Raw genomic sequence first — 16,504 nt, forward strand, 5'->3', positions numbered from 1 at the left:
TAGAAGTGCATCATTCTAATCTCTTGACATTTAAACCTGTATAGAAAGGTTTTTTAAAACTTACAGTGAAACAATAGAGTATTCTTTGAAAGTCCTTCAAGTGAAGTCTTTATACTAAAGAGAAATGACACTTACTGATTAATACAAAAAGGTAATGACACACACTTGAACACAAAGAAAATCTTATTCTCTGTTTGTTTTGTCATTAGAATAAGGGTGTGATTTTCTGTATATTTAGGCTTATGTTGCAAAAAGTTGGAAAAAGATAAGACATTTTCATCACCTAATTTCCCAGTTTTTAGGCACTCCTATTTATACATCTTCGATCTGCCACTGGTACACATTTACTTCACACTAAAATGGCAAAGAATATCACTAGGCCACCATTCATATACCCATAATATTTGAGCTAAAAAGCACACAAATTGAACACATTTAGGTTATGCCTTCAAAGATTGCAAATTAGTTTTCGTATCTTGATATCATGTTATTAACAATTATCATGACTCACCTTAACTGTTAATTAGCAACTAATTACAAAGAAAAGAATAGGGATAATTGGCCAATTCATTATCAATAGAAACGATAATTATGTAACCCGATATGAATGTACAGTAGAGTGTCATCATTTATGTAATTTTGTTTCAATTTAGGCTTTTGAAACTAAATATGGAAAATGGTACTATTGTTTTTCAGCTCCTACATAAAAACAGTAGAATCCTATTAGGGGACAACTTCTGGACCCCCAAACAAGTGTCCTCATTACTAAAAGTGTACCCTGAACAAAGGTGTTCCCAAAGAAGAAGTTCTACCATAAAAACAGTTTATATCAGTGTGATTATGACCAAAATAAGTTATGAAGTTAAGAGATCTTTTACCTCCAGTTCAGGGCAAATAAAATATCATAGTAAATTCACTTTTTTAACACCTATTCATGGGACACCTTTATTAGGAGGAAAACTTTAAAAGTGAACGGGGCAAAAACCTATCAAGGGACACCCCTATTAAGGGGACATTTTGTTTTGTCCCGAAGGTGTCCCCTTATAGGACTACTACTGTATCAAATACAGAAGCAATTAATTGGTGTATTTAAAATTGAACTAGTTAATTGAAATCAGTAATATGGAGGTAATTTATTCATACAATAATAAACCAGTTACTTCCTTCGGTTAGTCATCTAACAATAATTTCATCAACATTTGTAGCTCTGTCTAATCAGTCATAGGTGCACTAGTTATGCCACATTACCTAATAACTCATTGTCAATTCACACATGTTTGCATTTTTTTTAATTGATCCTTCTTTCCTTCTTTCTTTATTAGTTCTTCCTGTGTTTTTTTCTTTCTTTCTTCTATTTTTCTCTATTTCCTCCTTCTTTCATTTCTTGCCAATTTTACATACCATATATTTATACCATGTTTGGACATACAATATTTTAATTTTTTAAATGTTCTAAATGTCTCTAAATAGATAATAGACTTATTCTAATTAAGTTATTTACCAAGTGAAAATAAGTTTTATTGATTCGTTTCTCTGTTTTAGCAGTTTGAATTGCATATTGTTCATTTTTATTTTACGTTTTTCAATTTATATCTACTGTATTTATAAATAAGTCATGTTTTTAATTTTTACATGATAGATTTAATAATTGGAATAAAAATACAAAAACAGATTAGATTGTAATAAAAATATTGTGTATTGTGAGGTAATAGTTTCAACTTGATTATTTAAGATTCAGAAATTCATATCAGGCTTTTCATACTCATACAAAAGGACATTGTTGGTTTAATATAAATTTCTTATTCTAAATTCTAATCGTACATCTGCCAAAATTGTGCTTAATTGTACCTCATTTTATAAACTTCCTTTCATCTTCGTAAATCAACTGAAAAGTTATTAGAAAATAAAGAAAAAAAATGAATTATTAATGATAAACACAACAATAGAACTTAAAAACTGTTATTTGTGTCTTTTGCCTGATTATATTCAAGATTAAATAAGGTGAACATTTTGTTTTAATCTTTCAAATGCCAGGTGTTGATGATGATTTTTTGAGTATAGTACTGTTACAGCTATTACAGCTCAATGACTATAACACTGTACACATCTAAATTCATACAACTTTAGGAAAGAGCTGAGCATCTAACAAACATAACCTTTAACAATCAGTAAATTTTGCTTATACTTTGTAAACCTTGTTTTATCATGGAGCTGTTTACCTCGCTGGCATGGAGCTGTCTACCTCGCTTGCATGGAGCTGTTTACCTCGCTTGCATGGAGCTGTTTACCTCGCTGGTTTAATACATTATATAAGGCACCCAATGAAGCGTTCCAACGGATTGTCAATCACGCTGTACTTAACATTCAAGCAATGATGCATAAGTTCCTTCATTAGGTGAATGTGCAGGCAGGTGTAACAGACAGCCATTACTTATCAAGTGTATTATATTGAGATAGGCACTGATTTATAGTTTGGTCAGCCTATAGGGAAGAACAATCTAATAACAAGACACTTTAAAGATAAACTCAAGAATAATATTAATTTGTAGCACTCATTTTAATTTGGGTTGCCACAAGAGGGCGCATTACACTCATTTTTAATTGTCCACACCAATAAACACAATTAATTAACTTCATACAAAAATGAACTTCCATCTGCGATGGGGTTTGGTTAAATTATAGACCTACCAGACATAACATATAGAATAAGAACCCCTTTATTTTGTCATTTTGTCATCAGTCAACGGTTCAATATTATTATCATTTGGCCGAGAAAATTTTTAGACTGATCCCGAAACCGGGATGTTTGTTTTTATAAAATATCAAAGTTATTTTTCAGATTATATGTTAATCTATGAACTTTATAGGTTGGTAGGTCATGTATTTGCATTGTGTTCACCAAAATAAACATCATTTATACATAGTTTATATGCAAGTCATTTACTTATTTGTGCTATGAGTCAGTGGAGCTGTAGCTTGGTGGTTAATAATGCTTGCCTTCCAATGCTAAGGTCCAGGGTACAATCCTCTTTCAACTCCACTACTAAAGACTCAAATGAGATTTATAAGCACGATAAATTATAAAATAGTTTATCCATCCTGTAATTGGCGAGTTTGTACTCGCTGTTGAATGCGTATGAAATAAAAAAAACTATTTGCTATGAATATCAATAATTAATCCTCTTCTACTGAAAACAGTAATCCAGGAGGTAGAAAAATAAAGCAGAGAACATGAAGTTCAAACTAAGGATACCTGCAGTGAATCAATTACCAAAGCCATGTATACTATGGGTTGAAGTTGGAAGTTCACTCTCACCTAATCCCCACAGGCTATATGAAGGTTGTTTGCATTAGTGTTTTGAGATACCTTGTTATCCACTGTAACAACTCAGCCCTCTATATATTTTTCAGATATATAATTACATATATTCTTCTATTCACAAGTATTGGTGTTGTTTATGTTCACACAGCAAACTCTTGTAAAAAATATACCCCCCAAAAAAATACCATAAAAACGGTAACACACTTTTGAATCTGCAGAAAAGCAATGACTGGAGTTATCGTTCATTTAACTTAATTAGACGGATGCTTAATTTATAAGATGAAAAAGATATGCCAAAGAGCTTTGTAAAGTGTGCCAATTTTTTCCCATACTTCAAGTCAAGTACCTATTCGACTCTTTATTGGTAATATTTTTCATGAGCAATACACTAATTTTGACGATTTGGGTACACATTTGAGGTAGGGTTTGTTATCTCTGTTAAAAAGGTAAAAATCATCAAATCTGGTTTTCACATTGTCATTGTTTATTGTTGCTGCAATCGCTATTCTCAGTGGTTAAAAAACCTAATTGGTACTGCACCTTTATGAGTCACACATGTGATTCGCTCTTTGGTTTTAAAGGGGTTTATTGTGCACATGTGAATGTTGTGTACTAGGACTTATGACTTAAATCCCATCCAGTGGCTATTATTGCTTTACCATTAAATTACACTACATTGCTCTACAAGCCATTAATAGCTTGATAGACTATATGTTCTCAAAGATTCTACAAGACAGAAAAAAGTAAACATATAAAATATTACTCTATTTAAGTCTATTTTCTTTTTTTTCTTGCATACATTTAATAAACACATTAAAAAAAACTAATAAAATTTCTGTTGAAAAAAAATGAAATGACAATAAAAAATGTCAGAGTGGATAAAAGATAATCAGTTCTCATCTCCCTGTGGTACAGATTCATTGCATGGTACTGCAAGATGGACACAGATTTACTGCAGTAATCACAGTAAACAATACACAGGATCTGTTATTTAAACATTTTTTTTGTAAACAAATCTTTGGAGACATCACTTACAAAGCTCCTTTATTGAGAAGATCCCCTTGAGCATTGTGATGCAGATATTTTAACTCAGCTGAAGTGTGCTGTAAGAATACACCAATGGAACATCTAATGACTTCAAGGTCTTGTTATTTATCATGAATTATGACATCTTTTATGTGTTTATCTCTCTCTCTCTCAAAGATTAATCATTTTCCATGGTTTTCCTCAGAACTAGAAAAGAATGTTATTTTACATTTAAAGGAGACTCTGACTTAGCAATCTAAATAAAATACATGACATGACATGACAGAGGCCAGTATAACAATAAATGAATGTTTACTAGTTGAATGTGGAGATTATTTCATTTCTTTTTGTGCACTTAAAAATTTACTGTTCCATTCAATGAAGCAGAGATCAGATTCCTTCCAACAGGGAACGGCGCAATTACAGTAAGCACACGTTATACATTGGTTTTCGTTGTCGTCCTATACTACTATTGTATATTATTTTTACTCTGGAATCAACTGGCAAGGCTACTAGGTGTGTCATATAAGCAATAATAATAACAAGGTCTCTCTAGTAATTTTTAAAAAGATGAAATTCAAGATTAAGTCTTATCATCTTATTAAAGATTAAGACATTAATCTCATCCTGACATCAACCACAAACTTTTCATATCATATAATCCTTGAATACAAATAATTTCTGGCACACACAAGGCCTAACATACAATTAAATGTGCCACACCTATACTAAAACATAATCATGTATGTAATCGTGCAATCAGTAAGATGGAAAACATCTCAAAGGTGTGATGTAAAAAAACAAGAAAATAAATGGCTGAACTGTAAAATGTTTGTTTTGCCAATGTAACCAATTGTTACATTTATCAAATGGCATAGCATTAAACAATATGCCTGTAAATGACTTTTTATTAACCATTTTTGTTTGTATCATCACTATTTCAACATTTTATCATTTAGTTTATTGAAATCAGTTTTTTCATGACTTTCTTGAAAAATTTATTAAAAAAGATTCGAAATTTTGTAATTATTTTATTATGTTGTTGTCTTTATAAATATCTATGATTGTTTAAAAACATACAATACATTAAAATGTAATAATACTTTATAAATATACCTATGTAGGGTCAGGGAGAGATGGCCCTACTGTAATAACCAATTATTTCTAGATGTACTACAGTAGCTACTAAATCATGGAGGTATTATACCTCAATATAACTTGAAAACGTCAAAGTTCAAAATGAAAATAGTAATTTTACAGACATTAGCAGAATGCCTAACATAAATCACTGTAATGGCTTTCATACTGCATAAATCTGCCACCCATTGTCAGAATTATCTTACAAAGCTCTGCTGGGCCTAGGACTAACCTAGCTCAGGCCTCTCTAGAAAGAAGTAACTCACATCACACTTGACCTTGTAAATGTAATTGACCTTGCCTTGATTACCGCTTAATATCACTGAAGCAGTCCATACACCTACATTTGTTGTTCATATTGTGTTTGTAATTATTCTAGAACCCTAATGTTATCAGAATCAGAAACGATGCATGCACGATACTGTACTTTACTTTGACATATTTATAGTAATAAATTATTTACACGTGTATTCTGTTTACATTACTATTCCCGTCTCTGATTGGACAAGAGGACATGAATTATTTACATAACAGTACCATATAGTTTAATAGCCGAATATGGTAGGGTGTTTAGAATGGTATACTTGGACAATATGTTGTACAGTAGTGCAAAGGAGGGAATACTGTATGTATACATTTAATGCACATTTTTCAAAAGGAGGTAGGCCTATATAATTGTAGCTATCGGATATTCGAAATTGGATTTAAGCTTAACTAGCTACAGGCATGAATTTCATATTTTAGTGTACACAAAAAAATAAAATTCTGTAGCATAAATCACGACAAAAAATCATGAATTTCTTTTCAGTCAGAAGATATACACATCATGCCAAAGAAAATAGAAAAACAGTCGTCCAATACAGATAGGCCTAAACAATGTAAAAGAAATACTAAAAATAACTCCTTCCTTCCATTGGCAATTTTCTTCTTTCAAAGTGCGTCAATCTCTACATCATATCAGCTCAAGTTAAAAAATCTCTGTCTTCTTTCGATGCTGTAGGCGTTCATTTTCAATGCGTATTGTATCGAATCACTTGCAGTTGTTTATGTCAAAGTTAATATGAAGTGTATTGTTTTCTTATCAATGCCCTCAAACCAGTTAGAAGCTGAGAAAAGAACAATACAGCTTGTGTGAGTTCAAATACTGTCCAAGTTTTCTAAATGACAGACTGAAGATTGAATGACAAAATAAGAAGAAATGGCAATTATGTAAACAAACTTTCATGTTGAATTACATATACGATTATAAAAAGATGTAATATAATCAATGCTTCATCTTTGTACAATTATACCATTCATAAATCAGCTTTTATTCCGTAATAGGTGATATGCAGAAGTCACATTTAAACAAAATCAAAATCAAGAGTTTTTTCATGTTTTTAAAGTATCTCTTTCCAATTATCTTGTTTTGATTTTAGTAGATTTTCCTGCAATATGAATTTAAAATTTCTTTTATGTCATCTTAAAGTATTCAGGCATATTCTTCGTTCATATTTCATGACTTGCATTTTTGTGTTTATATTCATAAATACCTGTTTCCTAATTTCTTTCTTCAGATATCCTTATGTGTTTCTCAGAAACCAGGGAAGAAAACGAATTAAATCTATGACAGGAAGATAGCTGGCAATTAATAGCAGATGACACTCATCTCTCTGTTGATGTCAATCATCACAGACAGGCTATATAGTTGAATTACACATATAGTTGAAACACCCAATAAGGGGAAATACTCCCAAGAGAGAAGACTTGGGTGGTAATTGGGGTTTTGTGTATAAAGAGGGTAGATGTCCAGTGGTTGTCTGGCGAGGGGTAATTTCCAGTGTTGTCCAGATACAAACAAGTAATCAAAAAGGAGTAATTCTTTATCAAAGGTTTTAATTACAATGCAAAAGCTCCATACATAAATATAATAGTACAGTAATACATGAGATCTGAGTCATATTGGAAGTCTTTAGCATTGATACAACCACTTATGAAAGGCGGTACCGGTTTTGATCTATCTAGTGATTCTTACTTAAGTAATGTTTATTTTACCACAACAATCTGTTTTATCACCTTTTCGTTACATAATACATATGTCGGTTTGACAAGGACTGAGCTTCAGCAGCTGACTAATTGAATAATAAATATAAATCCTGGGGCAAAACCCGGATTTTCAAATCGGGGTGAGAGAGAGTCTGGTTGCACTTTTTTAACTTTACAATCATATACCGATTGGCCCATGGAGTAATACTCTCAGTACAACATTAATGAATTAAACATTGTCCAGACTTTTGTGTACGACTGAATGATAATAATTATAATCATTATTTAACATGCAATATTGGGATAATTTATACTTGCTCCCCAACATTTGTAATATATTATTTAGGGATGCAATCGTAAGTACATTTCTTTTTATTCACCCTGCATCCGCCCAAGAAAATCAAAGATCATGATCTCAAAAAAAGCAGAAGGGAAAACAAAACAATAAATATTATGTTTATATATATTAAATATAAATCCAAAGTCAAATCACTAAAAAAAAAAAAAGCTAAATCTAAACGAGAAGTAAAACATCCAGAAAAGTTAGCAGAGCTTTCGGGCAACACTAGCCCTTCATCAGTGCAAGTGTAATATCATTGTGTAATATCATATCAGTGCAATATAAATATATATATATAAAACATATTTTAATGAATATAACAAAACAAATCGTCATTTATGGTGAGTTGACTCCAATGATGAAATAAAAAAAATGCAATAAATTGTAAACTTTTTATTTGATAGAAACAAAAACATATGGTATCAATAAATAGCGTAGCAAACACAGGTTTACCTCCGCATATAGGCCCTAAACATTCACCACATTTCTGAACTTTGTTCTTGTATAACATTGAAAACATTTGGCAGATTAACTATATAATTAAACTGTTTTTTCATAATAATATGCTGGTTGCATAGTAGACCACAGTGGTAAACTAAATCTTATTATTTTCACTGTGCTCAACTACAACCAAAGGGTATAGTAGCGCACAGAGCTAAACTAAATCCTATTTATTATCACTGTGCGCGAGTGCAACCAAAATGGGTATAGTAGCGCACAGTGCTAAAACTAAATCCTATTTATTATCACTGTGCGCGAGTGCAACCAAAATGGGTATAGTAGCGCACAGTGCTAAAACTAAATCCTATTTATTATCACTGTGCGCGAGTGCAACCAAAATGGGTATGGTAGCGCACAGTGCTAAACTAAATCCTATTTATTATCACTGTGCGCGAGTGCAACCAAAATGGGTATGGTAGCGCACAGTGCTAAACTAAATCCTATTTATTATCACTGTGCGCGAGTGCAACCAAAATGGGTATAGTAGCGCACAGTGCTAAAAAAAATCCTATTTATTATCACTGTGCTCGAATGCAACCAAAATGGGTATGGTAGCGCACAGTGCTAAACTAAATCCTAGTTATTACCACTGTTCGGGAGTGCATCCAAAATGGATATGCTAGCGCACAGTGCTAAACTAATTCCTATTTATTATCACTGTGCGCGAGTACAACAAAAATGGGTATGGTAGCGCACAGTGTTAAACTAAATTCTATTTAGTATCACTGTGCGCGAGTGCAACCAATGAGTATGGTAGCGCACAGTGCTAAACTAAATCATATTTATTATCACTGTGCGCGAGTGCAACTAAAATGGGTATATAAGCGCACAGTGCTAAACTATAGGCCTATCCTATTTATTATCACTGTGCGTTAGTTCAATCAAGATGGATATGGTAGCGAACAGTGTTAAACTAAATCCTATTATTATCAGTGTGCGCGCGCGAAAGCAACCAAAATGGGTATGGTAGCGCACAATGCTAAAATAAATCCTATTTATTATCACTGTGCGCGAGTGCAACCAAAATGGGTATGGTAGCGCACAGTGCTAAAAAATTCCTATTTATTATCACTGTGCTCGAATGCAACCAAAATGGGTATGGTAGCGCACAGTGCTAAACTAAATCCTAGTTGTTACTACTGTTCGGGAGTGCATCCAAAATGGATATGGTAGCGCACAGTGCTAAACTAATTCCTATTTATTATCACTGTGCGCGAGTACAACAAAAATGGGTATGGTAGGGCACAGTGTTAAACTAAATCCTATTTAGTATCACTGTGCGCGAGTGCAACCAATGAGTATGGTAGCGCACAGTGCTAAACTAAATCATATTTATTATCACTGTGCGCGAGTGCAACTAAAATGGGTATAATAGCGCACAGTGCTAAACTATATCCTATTTATTATCACTGTGCGTTAGTTCAATCAAGGTGGATATGGTAGCGAACAGTGTTAAACTAAATCCTATTTATTATCACTGTGCGCGAGTGCAACCAAAATGGGTATGGTAGCGCACAGTGCTAAAAAATTCCTATTTATTATCACTGTGCTCGAATGCAACCAAAATGGGTATGGTAGCGCACAGTGCTAAACTAAATCCTAGTTGTTACTACTGTTCGGGAGTGCATCCAAAATGGATATGGTAGCGCACAGTGCTAAACTAATTCCTATTTATTATCACTGTGCGCGAGTACAACAAAAATGGGTATGGTAGGGCACAGTGTTAAACTAAATCCTATTTAGTATCACTGTGCGCGAGTGCAACCAATGAGTATGGTAGCGCACAGTGCTAAACTAAATCATATTTATTATCACTGTGCGCGAGTGCAACTAAAATGGGTATAATAGCGCACAGTGCTAAACTATATCCTATTTATTATCACTGTGCGTTAGTTCAATCAAGGTGGATATGGTAGCGAACAGTGTTAAACTAAATCCTATTTATTATCACTGTGCGCGAGTGCAACCAAAATGGGTATGGTAGCGCACAGTGCTAAACTAAATCCTATTTATTATCACTGTGCGCGAGTGCAACCAAAATGGGTATAGTAGCGCACAGTGCTAAAAAAAATCCTATTTATTATCACTGTGCTCGAATGCAACCAAAATGGGTATGGTAGCGCACAGTGCTAAACTAAATCCTAGTTATTACCACTGTTCGGGAGTGCATCCAAAATGGATATGCTAGCGCACAGTGCTAAACTAATTCCTATTTATTATCACTGTGCGCGAGTACAACAAAAATGGGTATGGTAGCGCACAGTGTTAAACTAAATTCTATTTAGTATCACTGTGCGCGAGTGCAACCAATGAGTATGGTAGCGCACAGTGCTAAACTAAATCATATTTATTATCACTGTGCGCGAGTGCAACTAAAATGGGTATATAAGCGCACAGTGCTAAACTATAGGCCTATCCTATTTATTATCACTGTGCGTTAGTTCAATCAAGATGGATATGGTAGCGAACAGTGTTAAACTAAATCCTATTATTATCAGTGTGCGCGCGCGAAAGCAACCAAAATGGGTATGGTAGCGCACAATGCTAAAATAAATCCTATTTATTATCACTGTGCGCGAGTGCAACCAAAATGGGTATGGTAGCGCACAGTGCTAAAAAATTCCTATTTATTATCACTGTGCTCGAATGCAACCAAAATGGGTATGGTAGCGCACAGTGCTAAACTAAATCCTAGTTGTTACTACTGTTCGGGAGTGCATCCAAAATGGATATGGTAGCGCACAGTGCTAAACTAATTCCTATTTATTATCACTGTGCGCGAGTACAACAAAAATGGGTATGGTAGGGCACAGTGTTAAACTAAATCCTATTTAGTATCACTGTGCGCGAGTGCAACCAATGAGTATGGTAGCGCACAGTGCTAAACTAAATCATATTTATTATCACTGTGCGCGAGTGCAACTAAAATGGGTATAATAGCGCACAGTGCTAAACTATATCCTATTTATTATCACTGTGCGTTAGTTCAATCAAGGTGGATATGGTAGCGAACAGTGTTAAACTAAATCCTATTTATTATCACTGTGCGCGAGTGCAACCAAAATGGGTATGGTAGCGCACAGTGCTAAACTAAATCATATTTATTATCACTGTGCGCGAGTGCAACTAAAATGGGTATAATAGCGCACAGTGCTAAACTATATCCTATTTATTATCACTGTGCGTTAGTTCAATCAAGGTGGATATGGTAGCGAACAGTGTTAAACTAAATCCTATTATTATCAGTGTGCGCGCGCGAGAGCAACCAAAATGGGTATGGTAGCGCACAGTGCTAAACTAAATCCTATTTATTATCACTGTGCGCGAGTGCAACCAAAATGGGTATGGTAGCGCACAGTGCTAAACTAAATCCTATTTATTATTACTGTGCGCGAGTGCAACCAAAATGGGTATGGTAGCGCACAGTGCTAAACTAAATCCTATTTTGTTATCACTGTGCGCGAGTACAACAAAAACGGGAATGGTAGCGCACAGTGCTAAACTAAATCCTATTTATTATCACTGTGCGCGAGTGCAACAAAAATGGGTATGGTAGCGCACAGTGCTAAAATAAATCCTATTTATTATCACTGTGCGCGAGTGCAACCAAAATGGGTTTTTTGGGTGGACTGGAACAAAGTAACCCAGATTCCAAAACAGCATGTTGAAAATTTCAAACAAGCCAAAACACTGATAAGATCCAATAGTGAACTGTCTGATCAACACAAAGATTCTATGGCAACGATAGCGGATCATGCTATATCTGTGTCACTGAGAGATCCCTCTGTGTCTGAAATAGTGAAAGAAGTTCATCACCATACTAATAAAGCCTGCCGGAAGTATGGAACAACTTGCAGATTCAACTTTCCTAAGTTTCCAACAAGAAAAACTTTGATAAGTTCACCCTCTAATTATGCTTTTAACAGTGAAGAAAAGAAAAACTCAAAAATGACAAGGTACAAAACAGTCTTGGATGCCGTAAAAGAGATCCTAGAGGATGATGATAAGATGAAAAAAGTGTGTTCACACAAACAGAAAGAACTACACACAAATGGAGAATAAGCCAGATTATTCAAAATGCAGAATATAACAACAAACACTGTTCTGTTCCAGCTAATTTACATCATCATTTTCAAGGAAAAATCAAAGAAAATGGCATGGCAGATGTTATTCAAATCAAAGTTGTACATGATGCAATGGCAAACAACAAAATTAAAATTGATGAGCTGTTAGAAAAGAGAATTGAATTCATGCTTGAACAAGCTAACTTTTCAATTGAAAAGTTTTCTGATGTATGCTCCAAATTGGAAGAATATGAAAATGGTTTATCTGTCAACAATCGTGGATACATGTTTTTCTATAAAAGAGATGTTGCTGAAATTATGGTCAACAGCTACAATGCTGAATGGATATCTACATGGAATGGAAACATGGACATTCAGTTGTGCCTTGACTTTTATGCTATCATTACATACATAAGTGACTACTATTCCAAGAATGACTCTGGAACCATGGATATGCTCATTAATGCTCTAAAAGATGCAGAAAATGAGGATTTAAGGACCAAATTGAAAACGGTTGCTTCAGTGTTTCTTACACACAGACAAATGGGGGGAAGTGAAGCTTACTACAGACTTCTCCCACACATGCATCTGAAGGACTCAAATATTGAGGCAGTCTTTGCCCCTACTGGATTTAATCCTAGTCATTTTCTGAAAAGAATTGATGATGATGCTCAAGTTGATGGTAAAAATCTCATTGAAGTAGAAGGTCGTGAAGGAAAATATCAAGAAAAGGCTTCAATGTATGAAAAGTATCAAAGAAGAGATTGTAATTTGCAGCCTGAGATCAAAGACCTATGCTATGCTCAATTTGTTAAGCGATACAAGTCCGTTAGGACTGTCCCAAAATCCTTCAACTACAAGCAATTGGAGTCCTCAAAGATGTATGACATAAATGAAAATTTAATCATAAACAGCATCATCATCACTGAAAGAATAGAAGAGAATGAGAAAGTCAATAACCTTCCTATGTACATCAGGATCAAAAACACTCAACATGATGAGCCATCTTTTGTCAAGTTAAGAAGAGAGCTTGTCCTTCGTTGTCACAAATTCAAGAAAAGCAAAAACCTCCATTAACATCTTTTCTCTGAACTTCAGTTATTCCATCCACATACAAACAATCCCATGGATGGTCCAAACTACACTCTTGAACAAGAAAAAGAGGACCTAAATGCCTGTCAAAAAACATTTAGTCAATCAGAATTTTACAAGGTGAAAACATGTTAATGCCATACTTAGAAAATGTTGAAAAAGGTATGGAATCAGCGCAAGAAATGAGGAATGACATTGGGGATGTCCTTGATCCCCAAAATGAGCAAGATAAAGCTGAATGTGAGGAAATTGGACTTGAAGATAATCATGAGTATGCAGCAAAAGATTTTGAAGGCCTTTTTTTAAACTGAGGACCCCACTCCATCAACTGGATTATTCAAGAGAGTTACACCAAGCTCAGATAACACTCTCTTTCCACTCATTCGAAAAATGGATGATGCACAAAGACTAGTGGTTAATAATAAAGTAATGCAATATATCAAAGAAACAATTATCTCCAGAAAAGAACCAGCAACAATCTCTGTTCCAAGGTTTATAATCCAAGGTGAAGCTGTTGCTGAAAAAGCTCTGTCATTCATGTGGTAGTGCAGTTAATGGAGAAACTCTTAAGACAATCTGGAGATAATACTGACAATCCTTATGTTCTTCTCATTTACTGGAACAGCGGCAGCAAACATTGATGAAATGACACTGCATAGTGCCTTCAATTTCCCATTCAACAATCAGTTTTTATCTTTACCAGACAAATTACGAGACAAAAAGAGAGATCAGCTGAAACTTCTGAAAATGATCATCATTGATGAATTCAGTATGTTGAAGGCCGACATGCTCTACCAAATTGACCTTCGTCTACGCGAATTGATGGAAGCTTCAAAAGAGGCTTTTGGAGGATGTGCAGTCCTATTGTTTGGTGATATTCTGCAGTTGAAGCCTGTAATGGGAAAATATGTGTTTGATTTGCCTATATCATCAGACTACCATGCCTCTTTCTACATAGAATCACTATGGAATACCTTCAGAGTCATTCATCTGTTAACTAATCACAGGCAAGGTGAAGACCATGTCTATGCTGATATGTTAAACAGAGTAAGGACTGGAAGTCAGAATGAAAGTGATATCACCTTACTGCAAGAAAGGGTAAGACCTTTAAACCACCCTGACATTCCAAAAGATGCCCTTTTTGTAACATGTACAAACAAAGATGTAAATACTATAAGCAACACCAAATTGGAAGAAGTGCAAGAGCAGTTAATAGAGATTCCTGCACAAATCTACAGTACGGCTAAAAAAGAACCAAAAACCAAAACATCCAATGATGGTTCTATTTTCAACACTCCTCTTCAAAAGCATCTAAAACTCAAAAAAGGGGCAAAGGTTATGTTGACATATAATGTCGATGTAATTGATTGTTTAACAAATGGAGCAATGGGGGAAGTTGTTAGTTTTATTTTTGACCAGAAGGGCAGAGTCAAAACAATTCTAGTTCATTTCAATGATGAAAAAGTTGGAAAAGAAAAACGCCTTAAATATGGTAGTTTGCAACAACAGTATCCTGGTATTCATGTTACCCCTATTGAGAAAATCGAGTTTAAATTTTGTTTATCAAAAAAACAAACTGGTAATCAGATGTTAGCTGCTGTACAGTTTCCCCTCAAACTTTCCTTTGCCTGCACTGCTCATAATATGCAAGGAGCAACCGTGGCCAAGCCTAACTCTCTTATCCTTGATTTAAGAGGTGTTAGAGAGCCAGCCCAAGCTTATGTCGTGCTTAGTCGTGTACAGGCAATTAGTAAACTGTATATAATTGAAAAAATTCCATCTGATAAACTATATCCATCTAAATTACCAATGACAGAGCTTAAAAGGCTTTCTGATATCTCCATGAACAAAATTGAATCACTTATCAGGAAGAGTATTGGCATTTCAAGCTTAAATATTTGGTCTTTACCTGATAAAATCTATGATCTTAAAGTAGACTATACATTGAATGTGTCTATGGTTGTCTGTCTACAAGAAACATGGTGTGAAGATGACTACTCAAACGACCACCTAAATATTGATGGATATTATCTGCACTTAACCAATCGTGGAAAAGGAAAAGGAATTGCTACCTATTTCAAAAAAGGTTTTTATCTTTCTGAAGAAGTAAACAAAGAATTATTTCAAATGACCAAATGTTCAAGTAGATATCTGCATGTGATAAACGTGTACAGGTCTCAAAATGCTTCCTCTGTTGAGTTTTTACAGCATTTAGACTCACTCATTGTAGATTGTGAACAGTGTTATATTGTAGGTGATTTCAACATTGATATCTTACGTACTGTACACCCCATTGTAACCTGGATCCTCTCTGTCTGTGCAATATCCAACCCATGAAAAAGGGGGACTTATTGATCATGTTTACATCAGATCAGAGAGAGGTTTTGAACTCTTTACACAATGGCCTTACTACTCTGACCATGCTGCAAACTGTCTTGTTTTGCATGAATAAAATATGTTATATAATATATAAATTTTGCTCTTGCTGTTTCTTGCTGTTGTCCTTGCTCTTTTAATAAACAAGCACAGTGAACTCTTTTCTGTTAGGAAGCTTAGATAGAATATTAAATGACACAACAGCCCGTATATAATAACTTAAAGTGACAGAACAACTTAGAAATGTAATGCCTTAGAAAAAGTATCAGAAATGTACATAAGTCTTATAAATGTACAGAAGTCTCAGAAATGTACAGAAGTCTCAGAAAAGTACTTTAAAACTTGTCTGTACATGAAAACAGTTCAAAAAGTACAGAAAAGGCGATAAAACGCAAAGTGATACCGGACCGACCGACCGACCGACCGACCGACCGACAGACCGACCGACCGACCGACCGACCGACATAGTTAAAACTTGTCTGTACATCAAAACAGTTCAAAAAGTACAGAAAAGGCAATAAAACGCAAAGTGATAACCGACCAACCGACAGACCGACAGACAGACCGACAGACCGACCAACCGACATAGTGAACTATAGAGTCGCGTCCACGCGACTAAAA

The 16,504-nt window shown here is 34.6% G+C and overlaps 1 protein-coding gene and 1 long non-coding RNA gene across 2 annotated transcripts; one reads left to right on the plus strand and one right to left on the minus strand.

The window, feature by feature from the left end:
- Positions 1–237: 237 nt before the first annotated feature.
- Positions 238–2,376, minus strand: LOC140062967 (uncharacterized). The gene is made up of 3 exons (XR_011847563.1): positions 2,220–2,376; positions 1,849–1,885; positions 238–409 (listed from the first exon to the last, which is right to left on the minus strand). It is a non-coding gene; the product is annotated as an uncharacterized lncRNA (long non-coding RNA).
- An 11,731-nt stretch (positions 2,377–14,107) lies between these two features.
- On the plus strand, positions 14,108–15,844 carry LOC140063073 (ATP-dependent DNA helicase pif1-like). The gene has a single exon (XM_072109510.1). The coding sequence runs from the start codon at positions 14,108–14,110 to the stop codon at positions 15,842–15,844; it is 1,737 nt and encodes a 578-aa protein (XP_071965611.1).
- The last annotated feature ends 660 nt before the right edge of the window (positions 15,845–16,504 follow it).

The sequence above is a fragment of the Antedon mediterranea genome, chromosome 11 (genome assembly GCF_964355755.1).
Source record: "Antedon mediterranea chromosome 11, ecAntMedi1.1, whole genome shotgun sequence".
Taxonomy (NCBI): domain Eukaryota; kingdom Metazoa; phylum Echinodermata; class Crinoidea; order Comatulida; family Antedonidae; genus Antedon; species Antedon mediterranea.

What these genes read in the sequence shown, in the direction of transcription:
- LOC140063073 (XM_072109510.1), top strand. Translation starts at nt 14,108, where the DNA reads ATGTTCTTCTCATTTACTGGAACAGCGGCAGCAAACATTGATGAAATG.